Source organism: Oncorhynchus mykiss, chromosome 9 (genome assembly GCF_057628025.1).
Source record: "Oncorhynchus mykiss isolate SJ-2025 chromosome 9, ASM5762802v1, whole genome shotgun sequence".
Classification (NCBI taxonomy): domain Eukaryota; kingdom Metazoa; phylum Chordata; class Actinopteri; order Salmoniformes; family Salmonidae; genus Oncorhynchus; species Oncorhynchus mykiss.
Genome location: NC_143030.1, coordinates 64257471 through 64272115, shown reverse-complemented (window position 1 = coordinate 64272115; position 14645 = coordinate 64257471). Strand labels below are relative to the sequence as shown.

At 42.6% G+C, this 14645-nt stretch overlaps 1 protein-coding gene across 2 annotated transcripts; it reads right to left on the bottom strand.

Annotated features, from left to right (window-relative positions):
* Positions 1–6579: 6579 nt before the first annotated feature.
* On the bottom strand, positions 6580–11522 carry LOC110532516 (microtubule-associated protein RP/EB family member 1). 2 transcript variants are annotated; one of them, XM_021616488.3, is made up of 8 exons: positions 11047–11397; positions 10444–10577; positions 9113–9258; positions 8818–9010; positions 8567–8614; positions 8253–8365; positions 7898–8050; positions 6580–7733 (listed from the first exon to the last, which is right to left on the bottom strand). In XM_021616488.3, exons 2-8 carry the CDS (start codon positions 10562–10564, stop codon positions 7677–7679), a joined length of 831 nt encoding a protein of 276 aa, XP_021472163.1. In that variant the 5' UTR covers positions 10565–10577; positions 11047–11397; the 3' UTR covers positions 6580–7676. The 2 variants fall into 2 exon arrangements, with proteins under 2 accessions (XP_021472163.1, XP_021472165.1); XM_021616490.3 differs by lacking the exon at positions 8567–8614 and having other exon boundaries at positions 11047–11522.
* Between the last annotated feature and the right edge of the window lie 3123 nt (positions 11523–14645).

The following is a 14645-nucleotide window of genomic DNA, read 5'->3' as shown; positions in this document are numbered from 1 at the left end:
TATACACTTTATTCAGTGACTTTAGGTTTGAAACTTTTTGATCTGATCGACAGTTCCAAAAAATTTATGAAGTGCAATTGCTAAATAATTCCAATAGATAGCAGCATAAGACCACGAATGACATTGAGGAAGATGAGTTTTCTCCCTAGATACACCACGCCCCTTCATCAGCAGCCAGCTTGCGGTCACAGGAAACCGCCCGTGCATGCTTTTTTCTGTCCCTTTCCACACCGCTAACGCAATATGAAGGACTGAAAAAGTAACAGATTACTACGACTGGTCCTATCTGGCCGGACCGCCAGCAGGGCCCATCTGGCCGGCAGACCCTATCCGGACCTACCTACATGGCCGGCCGGACTAATCTTTGGAATTAATAAGAAAAATACACTTGATTTCTCAGATGCCTCTCCAATGTCTTTATGGTCTGCTATGAAATAATAACTTTTAATTGCTAAATAATTCCAATAGATGGCATACATAAGACCACGAAGTATCAGTTATAGGCTACAAGCAGCAATATGATTGACATAAAATAGCATGCAACCAAAGACTATATGCCCCATGATTTTCTAAAAATGATTACTCATTACTTTACAGTATATACACTACAGTTCAAACGTTTGGGGTCACTTAGAAATGTCCTTGTTTTCCATGAAAACATACATGAAATGAGTTGCAAAATGAATAGGAAATATAGTCAAGATGTTGACAAGGTTATAAATAATGATTTCTAATTTAAATAATAATTGTGTCCTTCAAACTTTGCTTTCGTCCAACAATCCTCCATTTGCAGCAATCACAGCCTGTTGAGGTAATCTGAAGAGGTTTCACCCCATGCTTCCTGAAGCACCTCCCACAAATTGGATTGGCTTGATGGGCACTTCTTACGTACCATACGGTCAAGCTGCTCCCACAACAGTTCAATAGGGCTGAGATCCAGTAACTGTGCTGGCCACTCCATTAGAGACAGAATACCAGCTGCCTGCTTCTTCCCTAAATAGTTATTGCATAGTTTGGAGCTGTGCTTTGGGTCATTGTCCTGTTGTAGGAGGAAATTGGCTCCAATTAAACACCGTCCACAGGGTATGGCATGGCATTGCAAAATGGATAGCCTTCCTTCGTCAAGATCCCTTTTAGCCTGTACAAATCTCCCACGTTACCACCACCAAAGCACTCCCAAACCATCACATTGCCTCCACCATGCTTGACAGATGGCGTCAAGCACTCCTCAAGCATCTTTCCATTTTTTCTGCGTCTCACAAATGTTCTTCTTTGTGATCCGAACACCTCAACCTTAGATTTGTCTGTCCATAACACTTTTTTTCCCAATCTTCCTCTGTCCAGTGTCTGTGTTATTTTGCCCATCTTGATATTTTATTGGCCAGTCTGAGATATGGCTTTTTCTTGCAGCTCTGCCTAGAAGGCATCCCAGAGTCGCCTCTTCACTGTTGATGTTGAGACTGGTGTTTTGCGAGTACTATTTAATGAAGCTGCCAGTTGAGGACTTGTGAGTTGTCTGTTTCTCAAACTAGTCACTAATGTACTTGTACTCTTGCTAAATTGTGCACCGGGGCCTCCCATTCCTCTTTCTATTCTGGTTAGGGCCAGTTTGCGCTGTTCTGTGAAGGGAGTAGTACACAGCGTTGCACGAGATCTTCAGTTTCTTGGCAATTTCTCACATGGAATAGCCTTCATTTCTCAGAACAAGAATATACCGACGAGTTTTAGAAGAAAGTACTTTGTTTCTGGCCATTTTGAGCCTGTAATCTAACACACAAATGCTGATGCTCCAGACACTCAACTAATCTAAAGGCCAGTTTTATTGCTTCTTTAATCAGAACAACAGTTTTCAGCTGTGCTAACATAATTGCAAACTGTTTTTTTAATTATCAATTAGCCTTTTAAAATTATAAACTTGGATTAGCTAAAACAGCGTGCCATTGGAACACAGGAGTGATAGTTGCTGATAATGGGCCTCTGTACCCTTATGTAGATATTCCTTTTTTTTTTTTTAAATGGCCGTTTCCACCTACAATAGTCATTAACAATGTCTACACTTTATTTCTGATCAATTTTATGTTATTTTAGTGGACAAAAAATGTGCTATTCATTCAAAAACAAGGACGTTTTTAGTGACCCCAAAATTTTGAACGGTAGTAGAAATATACACTGCTCAAAAAAATAAAGGTAACACTAAAATAACACATCCTAGATCTGAATGAATGAAATATTCTTATTAAATACTTTTTTCTTTACATAGTTGAATGTGCTGACAACAAAATCAAGATTATCAATGGGAATCAAATGTATCAACCCTTGGGAGGTCTGGATTTGGAGTCACACTCAAAATTAAAGTGGAAAACTACACTACAGGCTGATCCAACTTTGATGTAATGTCCTTAAAACAAGTCAAAATGAGGCTCAGTAATGTGTGTGGCCTCCACGTGCCTGTATGACCTCCCTACAACACGCTAGCTCCTGATGAGGTGGCGGATGGTCTCCTGAGGGATCTCCTCCCAGACCTGGACTAAAGCATCTGCCAACTCCTGGACAGTCTGTGGTGCGACGTGGCGTTGGTGGATGGAGCGAGACATGATGTCCCAGATGTGCTCAATTGGATTCAGGTCTGGGGAACGGGCGGGCCAGTCCATAGCATCAATGCCTTCCTCTTGCAGGAACTGCTGACACACACCAGCTACATGAGGTCTAGTATTGTCTTGCATTAGGAGGAACCCAGGGCCAACCGCACCAGCATATGGTCTCACAAGGGGTCTGAGGATCTCATATCGGTACCTAATGGCAGTCAGGCTACCTCTGGCGAGCACATGGAGGGCTGTGCGGCCCCCCAAAGAAATGCCACCCCACACCATGACTGACCCACCACCAAACCGGTCATGCTGGAGGATGTTGCAAGCAGCAGAACGTTCTCCACGGCGTCTCCAGACTGGCACGTCTGTCACATGTGCTCAGTGTGAACCTGCTTTCATCTGTGAAGAGCACAGGGCGCCAGTGGCGAATTTGCCAATCTTGGTGTTCTCTGGCAAATGCCAAGCGTCCTGCACGGTGTTGGGCTGTAAGCACAACCCCCACCTGTGGACGTCGGGCCTCATGGAGTTTGTTTCTGACCGTTTGAGCAGACACATGCACATTTGTGGCCTGCTGGAGGTCATTTTGCAGGGCTCTGGCAGTGCTCCTCCTGCTCCTCCTTGCACAAAGGCGGAGGTAGCGGTCCTGTTGCTGGGTTGTTGAGCTGCACTACCTGAGCCACTTGTGTGGGTTGTAGACTCCGTCTCATGCTACCACTAGAGTGAAAACACCGCCAGCATTCAAAAGTGACCAAAACATCAGCCAGGAAGCATAGGAACTGAGAAGTGGTCTGTGGTCACCACCTGCAGAACCACTCCTTTATTGGGGGTGTCTTGCTAATTGCCTATAATTTCCACCTGTTGTCTATTCCATTTGCACAACAGCATGTGAAATGTATTGTCAATCAGTGTTGCTTTCTAAGTGGACAGTTTGATTTCACAGAAGTGTGATTGACTTGGAGTTACATAAGTGTTCCCTTTATTTTTTGAGCAGTGTATATATAAACAAATCAAAATATATTTTATATTTGAGATTCTTCAAATAGCCACCCTTTGCCTTGATGACAGCTTTGCACACTCTTGGCATTCTCTCAACCAGCTTCACCTGGAATGCTTTTCCAATAGTCTTTAAGGAGTTCCCACATATGCTGAGCACTTGTTGGCTTTCAGTTGAATGCATCCAGTTGTACAACTAACTAGGTATCCCCGTTTCCCTTTCCCTAATACTGGTTGTTCTCCATTTCTGTTATCATGTATTAGGGAAAGGGAAACGGGGATACCTAGTCAGTTGTACAACTGGATGCATTCAACTGAAATATGTCTTCTGCATTTAACCCAACCTTCTGAATCAGAGTGGTGCAGGGGGCTGTCATAATCGACATCCACTCCTTGGGTTAACTGCCTTGCTCAGGGCCAGAACGACATATTTTTACAATGTCAGCTTGGGGATTCGATCCAGCAACCTTTTGGTTACTGGCCCAACTCTCTAACCACTAGGCTACCTGCTGCCCCTGTAAAAAAAATAGAAATTTCTAACATTGACAGTGTTCAGCAGCGAGAACCTCTCGTTCCAATAGTTGAGTACACCCTTGTGGCTGATTGACAGGTAGCGTCCATTGTGGGCACGGCCCTTAGGACCCCTGAGGTCCGGCCATGATCCCCAGAGTCTGTCTGTATTCTTTTTTGGGCTGGGGGCTTGAATGGGTAGAACTTCAGCCGGACAATGACCTCACAGTGTGCACTACACAGGCACAAATATTTCAAGGATGCACACAGTGCACACATACTACTTAGGAACCTGTAAAACATATTAAATGCCACTTATACAGGCACAATCTTGAGTGGTTTGGGAAGGTAGAGTGGTCTGTACTCTAAAAGCATGTAGTTTAGATATTCATCCTGTATAAACAACACAAAGCTTTTGTTAAAGAGAGTAAGAATTTAAATGTGTTAACATGTTTTTCACATACCAGAGGAGTTGGTCAACTGATGACAAAACAGCACTCCCATTCATTGTCTTGTTTTCCTCTCTCACCCAGTCCACACTGCCATCACAGTTGGTGTCCACCTTCATAAAGATAATGTCCAGATCCTCATCATCCACATCGCATCCCGAAACTGATCCATATCCAACCCTGACAGAGAGAATGAGAAGGACTTAATGGTATGCGTGTTTGTATGACAACACTATGTAAAAATGTGCAGCCGGTGGGTGAAACTGGCAGGGATCCACTAGGGGCTAAAATTGATACTGGGGTAGACCACTAGTTATGGGGAGGGGGAAAAATATGGTCAGGTCACTCACCCCCCTCCTCCATCCGTGTCAGACTCTCTGAATATGCTTTCGATGTGGCGAAGTTGCTGTTTGTTGATCTGATTCTCCACTCCCCCCTGAGCCTGCATGTCCTCCTCCCAGAGGTCACTGTTCTTCCCGAATGCTCCGTCTCCCCCGCCATACCCTGCAGAGGGAGCATATAGAGGACCTCAGTCAGGATTAAGTCCACAATTGATATTAAAACCATCTTGGATCATTTTTTCACTTGAAAATGTCTTAGGAATGGGAGATTAATCTAAAAAACTGTGAACAAAATGTGGGTGACAAGGTCACAAAAACCAAATTAGAATGGAAATGTTGTCTGTGCCAATAAAAAAAAAGCACTTTGGTGAGCACACCAGTATGTGGATTTATTTTGTTCTGGATTTACTTGAGTTGTGGTATGTTTCTGCTTGTCATCAGAGGCGGAGCTGTGAACGGTTTTGATTACACAGGCAATTTTATTCAATGAATAGTCAAGGGATTCCAAATGTGATTTAGTGATCAAACACATGCATTTACAGTTTAAACCTAAATTGATATTACCGTCTGACCTTCACAGTGCCCCTGTGACAGTCCACAAGCTCACACTGGCCATGGCTGTACACCTTTGACACTGGCTCAAATTCTCACAGAAGAGTAAAGCTCTTTTGGTCTTCATAACATTGTATTCAGTGGTATCTAGAGGAAGTTTTTCTTTTTCAGCAACAATTCAACCAAATTCTGACTACAGCAATCAAAATGTGGGGGATATAAAAAAGTTGTTTTCCAAGCATTTTTCTGTTTATAAAAACACCCTACTCTGGATGGCACAAAGATGACAGTCGGAAGACAGAAAGGAAGACGGAGAAGTCCTTACTATTTGACACAATTGTTACACGAAAAGAAGTTGACCAGTTTTCCAAATCTGTTTTTTATCGACACACACTGAGAAGCTTCTGGATGAAGAGATGCAGGAAAACATGTCCAATGACCCAGTGAATAGCCTTGTAGACAAACAACCTCTGCAGTTACCCAAGGCCTGGGCCCCATACTGGGCCAAGCAGATGGAAGCAGAAACCGGATGCCAGATCAAAATGCAAGAATGGGGGTCAGTAAAGGACAACAGAATGAAGAGGCAAACCCAGCATGGAAGATCTAGACGAGGACCTGTACGTACTGACCAGCGTGAATGACAAGGCAGAACACGCCAGGGTCAGAATGAGGAAAGCGTTGGAGGTCAGGAGAATCCTGGTGCTTACAGCAGAGGGAAAGAAAACATGAAGATGCCAATGGAGCTGGCGATTCTCAATGGAACATACCAGAATCAAGACACGAATAGGTCCTCTGTCCCACAGTGGCCGCCACAAGGCAGGTTCTCCCTATTGCGGACCCCCAGAGACCAGGCAGGGAGCCCCATCAGGAACAGCATCCGGCCTATCCAAAGGGCTGCCCTGTTGCTCAATGATGGCAGCATCAACACCACCCCAAAAAACCACCCTGCTACCAACGTCTCTGCTTGGGTCCCCCATCACACAGTGGGGCTCTAGACCTTTATTGTTTTTATGGCCCTTTACTCTGGGTATGTTTACATTTATATTTAATGATCAGCCAATACCAAGAACCTTCTGCCAATAGCAATGCAGAAGTCTGTCAGGACATTTTAATGGAGAAATAAATAAATTGAATTAGAAAAATGTATACATTTGAGTTTTTAATAACATAAAACTTGTCAAAACAAGTTATTTCTTCAACCTAAAAACATTTAATTTCTCCAATCAATACTTTATTTCTAAAGACAAGAGATGCTTATGGAAACCTTATATTGCTCCCAAGTTTAAAACAGACTTCCGAGGTCTAAAAGACAGCTCTCAGTTCTTCTGCTAAGAGCATATAGTTCTGCTCTTATTGTAGACTAGAAGGAAGTATTTCTTCAGTGTGGACAGGCAACCATACATCCGGTCTTTGCCTTACATGAGGAAGTAAATTAGAACATAGGTCGGTAGAGATGCTAGTCTCTAGTCTAAAACTAGCCTACATACAACACACAAATGTCAGAATGAGTCTATAATTTAGCATTTAAGTAAAAAGTACAGTATTTTATTTAAAGGTTATCAATAAAACATGACTTTTTTTACTTCAAAAAAAGTAATGTGATGAATAACTCCCCAGATAAACAGGAAACTAAATACAAATGCTGATCGCCTAAACCACAAATTTGAACTCAAGTATAATGAATATGCGTAAACATACCATAAAAATTACAGTAATTTCCATTGGCAGAGTAAACATATTCATATATCTTTAATAATTAATCATATTTGCAAATATATCAAAATCACCTAGTACAGTTTTGTTTAGGTCAATTGGAAATAAGGAATAGAAAGACCTGAACATATTTCAAAAGTAACAGGCCAAAGTTGAAAGGCACAGCAGAGGCCAGAATAAGAACAAGGCAGAAAAGAAACCAGAAAGGAATGGCCCTATTAGAATTTCATCCAGGGTTCTTCTTCTCTGGCAGCTGGATCAGCAGGCTCTCTGAAAAGTATTATGGTCCAAAAAACACTTGGACCAACAAAGACTTGGACCAAGGGGGCAGCCAGTGTATGATCCAAAGGCAACTTAATCCACAGTGGCAGTATGTGTGAGTAAGTGCATGTTCATTTCATTAGAGCACACGAGTGCGTATGCATGTACATTGCACATGCAAACGTGTGTTCACTAACCTGTGTGTGTGTGTGTGTGTGTGTGTGTGTGTGTGAGATTATGGCATGGACTAGAGTTGTGTCCATTTTTCATCAGAACTCTTCTGGTTCTTCTCCTTCAGCATCAGAATCAGGAATAACAAACCCCTCCTGTAAGCAGGAAACAATTTTTATTTAAATATTCAAATACAAAGCTACATTAGTTTCCTACTACAGAATCATTGGTTATGAAAAAAATATATGAACATGAACACTGAGCCTCTCTGCTGTTTGTGTGTGTGTCAAAGAGAGTATTCTGGTGAGGTGTCACTCACATCAGTGGCATATAGAACATCCATAATCTTCTGCATAGTTGTATCTGCCTCTCCATCCACTTCTTGGCAGATGACCTCAATGGACCTCAGCTTTCCAAAATAAAAGTCTCTCTCTTTCTCCATGTCCTGGACAGTGGCTTTCAGGGAACTGACCTGAAGTGAGAGCAGCAGAGTGATAGAGTGATAGGAGAATGAATGGGCAGGGCTGTCATGATGTTCATGTTACAACTAAACAAGCTTCAATTTCAATAAACTATTCAACTTGCACACAAAAAGCCATACAGGAGATTGAGGGGAAATCTCACCGTCTCATCAAAACAACTTATGTTAGCTCTGACACTCCGAAAGACCATACCTCTTGGGATAGCTCCTCCCTCTCCACATCCCCTGCTGCTCCGGGCCTACGCAAGGCACTCCCTGCTGACTTGGGCGGGGGTTTGGTCACTGTTGTTGTAGACCTCATGGGAGCTAGATGAAACACAAATCAGTTAAAAAAAAATAGAAGAGAATAATATAGCTGTGTATGCCCTCAACCTTAGACACACAACTGCACATTAACACCTACTGACTCCAGTGTCTAGCCTTACAGCAATATTCCTTTCCACAGTGACCATGACAGCCCACCATAGGTGCCCATTGGAGATCAGTTTGACCATTAAACCACCTTACCGACTCTCGCAGCTGGTTTGATAACAGGTGGGGAGCTGTGGGGCTGTACTGAAATAGAAATGCATACAGTATGCATTTACGGGTCCAAGCATCAAAGACACTGGATCAATATTTTTTTTGTTCCACCAGCTGACAGAGTAACTTGGATTATAACGTGACTTAGAACCCTCATTGCTGCTTGCAGCTATATTTTCAATTAGGTATTTAGAATACAATCAAAATGTTAGAAATTATAAATGTGTCTCCCTCACCAGTGCTGGGCTTCCTGGGCTTGGGTGCGACCTGCCCTGGGTTTGGAGTAGGAGCAGTGTCCTGGCCTTGGCGAGCACTGACCGGGTCATACTCCTTCCCATCGTAGTTGGCATCAAATAATTTCTTGAACCACTGCACAAACTCAAAGTTGTCCTGGAACTTGCCTTTTATCAATTTATCAACAGGAATGATCTGGAAATATATTAAAAAGTGTCACAATCTCAATGGCTGAAAAGTAGGAATAGCTGAATAGCCAACAGTACACAGAGGTAAAAACAACAACTTTTCACTCACCTTGTCAACCCCAATCTTCTTAAAACTGGTCTGTAGAAGTTTGAAGTTGTGGAGGAACTCAGTCTCTAGTTTGGCCTGGAATTTAACCTTCTTCAATGGTATGCATCCAGGGAAAAGCATGTCCATGAACTGACAGTAAGCAGCACCTGTGTGAATGTGAAAACATAATTAAATTACCAGCTAATCAGGTTTCAACTTCTATAGGCTATAATACTCTGCTCCTGCCATTAAATTTCCCCAACCCACTGCAAGGTACACTACATGACCAAAAGTATGTGGACACCTGTTCATCGAACATCTTCCAAAATCACAGATATTGATATGGAGCTGGTCCCCCTTGCTGCTATAACAGCCTCCACTCATCTGGGAAGGCTTTCCACTAGATGTTGGAACATTGCTGCAGGGACTTGCTTCCATTCAGCCATAAGAGAGTACATTCACCATGACGGCCCAATCTACTGTGGGGAGTACAATTTCCCTAGATGGTGAGTAGTTTCTAAAATGGTGGTAGATTAAAATATAGGCCTATACATATATGGGTATTGCACAGGAGGTTGATGAGGGAAGGACAGCTAATTATGGCTGGAATGGAGTGGTATCAAATACATGGAAACCATTTGATACCATTCCAGCCATTACTATGAACCCATCCTCCCCAATTAAGGTGACACCAGCCACCTGTGGCCGATGGTGGTGTAGTTAGCGGCCAAGCAGGCTCAAACTTCCAGCGCATAACTAGCGGTCGAGCAGAGGGTCCATTGATAATACGGTACCACTACTTTCAACCAACCTTCACCTGGCGATACTGTCTTTGTTCTCGATTCTGAGGGCACCGGTGTCTTAAACTTCAGTTTCCAGTTGCAGGTGGAACTTTTAAAAAAAATGAACATTCAGAAAGATTCAATTCACTTTTTCTATCAAGTGAGAAATGGCCTATCGCATGTGTGAAAATATTTGTTTGGGTCAAGTGCTGTCATCTTGTTCGACATGCAGCTACCGCTGCTTTGCTTAGAAATGACAAGCTCCTGCAAAGATGGGAAATACGAGATGTCTGGTCGCTATGTCGGCTTATAACTTCACATGTAGCAAAAATACTATTTATAGATTTTCTGAATATTCGGTTTTTTGGAGTTCCACCTGCAACTGAAAACATGAATTTATAAATCACAGGTGCCTTCAGAATCTAAAACGAATGAAGTATCTCCAAGTAAAAGGTTGATCGAAAATAACTGTACCACACTGAATGAGCCATCGGATCAACAGCCATCACAAGCTAGTTAGCCATGCCAATGAACGTACTTCTGGTTTGACCCAGACGTCATCTTACTGACCTGAGCACAACTGCTCAATCTTGGAGTAGTTCATCTGTACAGACTCGTTGATCCAAGAAAGCATATCATGGCGACTAAGGTTGTCGCCGGTCACAGATGTAGAGTAAACGTTCACAGCCATCTTCTAACGTTAACTTGGTAAGGGAAGACATGAGAATGTAAGTTACGTTAAGGAAGGTGACAAAGACATCTAACTTGCCTATTTTACATTACCTAGAAACCCGTTACATTTTAGCTAAGACACGCACAACTATTTATGGATAACATTAGCTAGCTAGTCAAAGCTTTAGCTAACGTTACGCCCTGCTAAATTATCGGGTTAGCTAAACTAGCTATCATTATATTAAACGAGTTGGCCATCGTTGACAGTGAGTACGAGCTAACATTAGTTATAGGTATTATGTTAACACGTTATACCGCTAACGTCGGTATAAAAAAAAATCGAGTTTCATTTGAGCTAATCCGGAACTGTTAGCTACCGATACAACAGCTAGCTAGCTATCAAACACACCCATCATTCAACAACGACATCATCGCTAACGTTAGCTATCTAGCTAGTTTTACTGACAATTAACCACTTAAAACACATGCTTTTGAACTTACATTGTCTTAATTTTCCAACAGATAAATCAAATTGCTCAAAAATACAAAAAGGTTAAAACTTGTAGATACTTTCTCGCCGTTCCCCGGCGGCTTATTTCGTTAGTGTCTTGGCTCTTGCACAGTTGTGATGTAGCTAGCTAGCCTGAACGACCTGAACATTGGAATATCTCAAATTGAACACCTCGCATCCTCGTCTCCTTCTTAAAACCCATTGGAGGAGAAGGTCAGGGGGGCGGTGCCTCTGGCTTTCTCCTCCAATGAGTTTGAGAGCCGAGAGAGGACGCGAGGAGGATACAAATGAGATCTTCCCCACGAACTCGTCTTATTCTTTAAAACGTATTAAGGGATCGCAACCATAGACTGTAAAAGGACTAACTGAAAGGTGCATACACTGCCACCTATGGTACAGGAGTGTGAAACCAGTCACGGTACCACAGATGAAACAATGAGCCTGATATTTTACCTGCTTTATACATGTGAAGCATCTGATAGGGGTTTTTATTCACTACCAAATATGGTGATGAGAGGAAGCCCAGTGGCGGGTAGTGGGAGAAAATGGAGCAAGATGGATTTTAGCCGACATGACGGTCATTTTCTCATCGATTAAATATTTGATCTCCATACAGTTTTCTGTTTCCAAAACTAGAATATGTAACAAACAGAGTGGACTGCGTTTTGTTGACTTTACCATTTGCCGAACAATTGCGTTGTTTAGAAGGAGCGCAAGAGCGAATTGAGTTCTTGCATACGCGCACTTCAGAGTTAGGCGTTCCCTAAAGGAAATATGCAAATAAATGCTAGAACACGAATAGCATCTCACTAGCTCGTGCTTGGCTCTGCCCACCTCCTCACTTGTTCTGCCCTCTATGATTCATTTGCTCCCATTGGAAAGGACAGGCTCTGGTCTATCTTAAGTTAGTTATACAAATCTTTGCCTATACTACAGGTAACTAAAATAACGGAAACACCAATAGTGTCTTAATAGGTAATTTGAGCCACCACGAGCCGCAAGAAAAATGTCAGCAACTCTATTGGAGGGATGTGACACCATTCTTCCACAAGAAATTCCATAATTTGGTGTTTTGTTAATGGTGGTGGGAAACTCTGTTTCAGGCGTCGTACCAGAAACTCCCCTAAGTGTTCAATTGGGTTGACACCTGGGGACTGAGAAGGCCATGGCAAATCGTATTACATCAGCAAGTTGAGCAGTCTTTGTCACTGAAGCTCCTGCCAAATGTGTGCGAACAATCACCCCTCTTTCAAAAGTCACAGATCTCTTTTTCTAGCCTGGTAAACAAAATAATGGGCACACATTTTTTTTTAAATGACCCTAAACATGATGGGAAGTTAATTCCACACCTGTGTGCAAGCACCTACTTTCAATATACTTTGTATCCCTCGTTTACTCAAGCGTTTCCTTTATTTGGGCAGTTACCTGTATATTCTATTTATTTTACCTTTATTTAACTAGGCAAGTAAGTTAAGAACAAATTCTTATTTTACAATGACGGCCTACCCCGGGCCAATTGTGCGCTGCCCTATGGGACTCCCGATCACGGCCGGTTGTGATACATCTAGCACTGAAATGCAGTGCCTTAGACCGCTGCGCCACTCAGAAGTCGAACTCTTAGCTACCTAACCCTGCATTTCTAATAAAATAAATCAAATCAAAGTTTATTTCTCACGTGCGCCGAATACAACAGGTGTAGGTAGACCTTACAGTGAAATGCTTACTTACAGGTTCTAACCAATAGTGCAAAAAAGGTATTACGTGAACAATAGGTAGGTAAAGAAATAAAACAGTAAAAAGCGAGGCTACATACAGTCACTGGTTAGTCAGGCTGATTGAAGTAGTACAGTGGGGCAAAACAAGTATTTAGTCAGCCACCAATTGTGCAAGTTCTCCCACTTAAAAAGATGAGAGGTCTGTAATTTTCATCATAGGTAAACTTCAACTATGACAGACAAAATGAAAAAAAAATCCAGAAAATCACATTGTAGGATTTTTAATGAATTTATTTGCAAATTACTTGCCCAAAGCATGTTGTTTCCACCCCCATGCTTCACAGTAGGTATGGTGTTCTTTGGATGCAACTCAGCATTCTTTGTCCTCCAAACACGACAAGTTGAGTTTTTACCAAAAAGTTATATTTTGGTTTCATCTGACCATATGACATTCTCCCAATCTTCTTCTGGATCATCCAAATGCTCTCTAGCAAACTTCAGACGGGCCTGGACATGTACTGGCTTAAGCAGGGGGACACGTCTGGCACTGCAGGATTTGAGTCCCTGGCGGCGTAGTGTGTTACTGATGGTAGGCTTTGTTACTTTGGTCCCAGCTCTCTGCAGGTCATTCACTAGGTCCCTCCGTGTGGTTCTGGGATTTTTGCTCACCGTTCTTGTGATCATTTTGACCCCACGGGGTGAGATCTTGCGTGGAGCCCAAGATCGAGGGAGATTATCATTGGTCTTGTATGTCTTCCATTTCCTAATAATTGCTCCCACAGTTGATTTCTTCAAACCAAGCTGCTTACATATTGCAGATTCAGTCTTCCCAGCCTGGTGCAGGTCTACAATTTTGTTTCTGGTGTCCTTTGACAGCTCTTTGGTCTTGACCATAGTGGAGTTTGGAGTGTGACTGTTTGAGGTTGTGGACAGGTGTTTTTTATACTGATAACAAGTTCAAACAAGTGCCATTAATACAGGTAACGAGCAGAGGACAGTGGAGCCTCTTAAAGAAGAAGTTACAGGTCTGAGAGCCAGAAATCTTGCTTGTTTGTAGGTGACCAAATACTTATTTTCCACCATAATTTGCAAATAAATTAATAAAAAAATCCTACAATGTGATTTTCTGGATTTTTTTTCCTCATTTTGTCTGTCATAGTTGAAGTGTACCTATGATGAAAATTACAGGCCTCATCTTTTTAAGTGGGAGAACGTGCACAATTGGTGGCTGACTAAATACTTTTTTGCCCCACTGTATGTACATGTAGATATGTTTAAAGTGACTATGCATATATGATGAACAGAGAGTAGCAGTAGCGTAAAAGAGGGGTTGGCGGGTGGTGGGCTGGACACAATGCAGATAGCGCGGTTAGCCAATGTGCGGGAGCACTTGTTGGTCGGACCAATTGAGGTAGTATGTACATGAATGTATAGTTAAAGTGACTCTGTATATATGATAAACAGAGAGTAGCAGCAGTGTAAAAAGAGGGGTTGGGGGGGCACACAATTCAAATTGTCTGGGTAGCCATTTGATTACCTGTTCAGGAGTCTTATGGCTTGGGGGTAAAAACTGTTGAGAAGCCTTTTTGTCCTAGACTTGGCACTCTGGTACCGCTTGCCCTGCGGTAGTAGAGCGAACAGTCTATGACTGGGGTGGCTGGGATCTTTGATAAGTTTTAGGGCCTTCCTCTGACACCGCCTGGTGTAGAGGTCCTGGATGGCAGGCAGCTTAGCCCCAGTGATGTACTGGGCCGTATGTACTACCCTCTGTAGTGCCTTGCGGTCAGAGGCCGAGCAATTGCCGTACCAGGCAGTGATGCAACCAGTCAGGATGCTCTCGATGTTGCAGCTGTATATCCTTTTGAGGATCTCAG

Coding starts and splice junctions, on each gene's coding strand:
- LOC110532516 (XM_021616488.3), bottom strand. CDS start 10,564: ATGGCTGTGAACGTTTACTCTACATCTGTGACCGGCGACAACCTTAGT. Junction 8,366..8,566: donor CAAACCAGCTGCGAGAGTCG/GTAAGGTGGTTT, acceptor TGTTTCATCTAG/CTCCCATGAGGTCTACAACA. Junction 7,734..7,897: donor ATGTTCTATATGCCACTGAT/GTGAGTGACACC, acceptor TCCTGCTTACAG/GAGGGGTTTGTTATTCCTGA.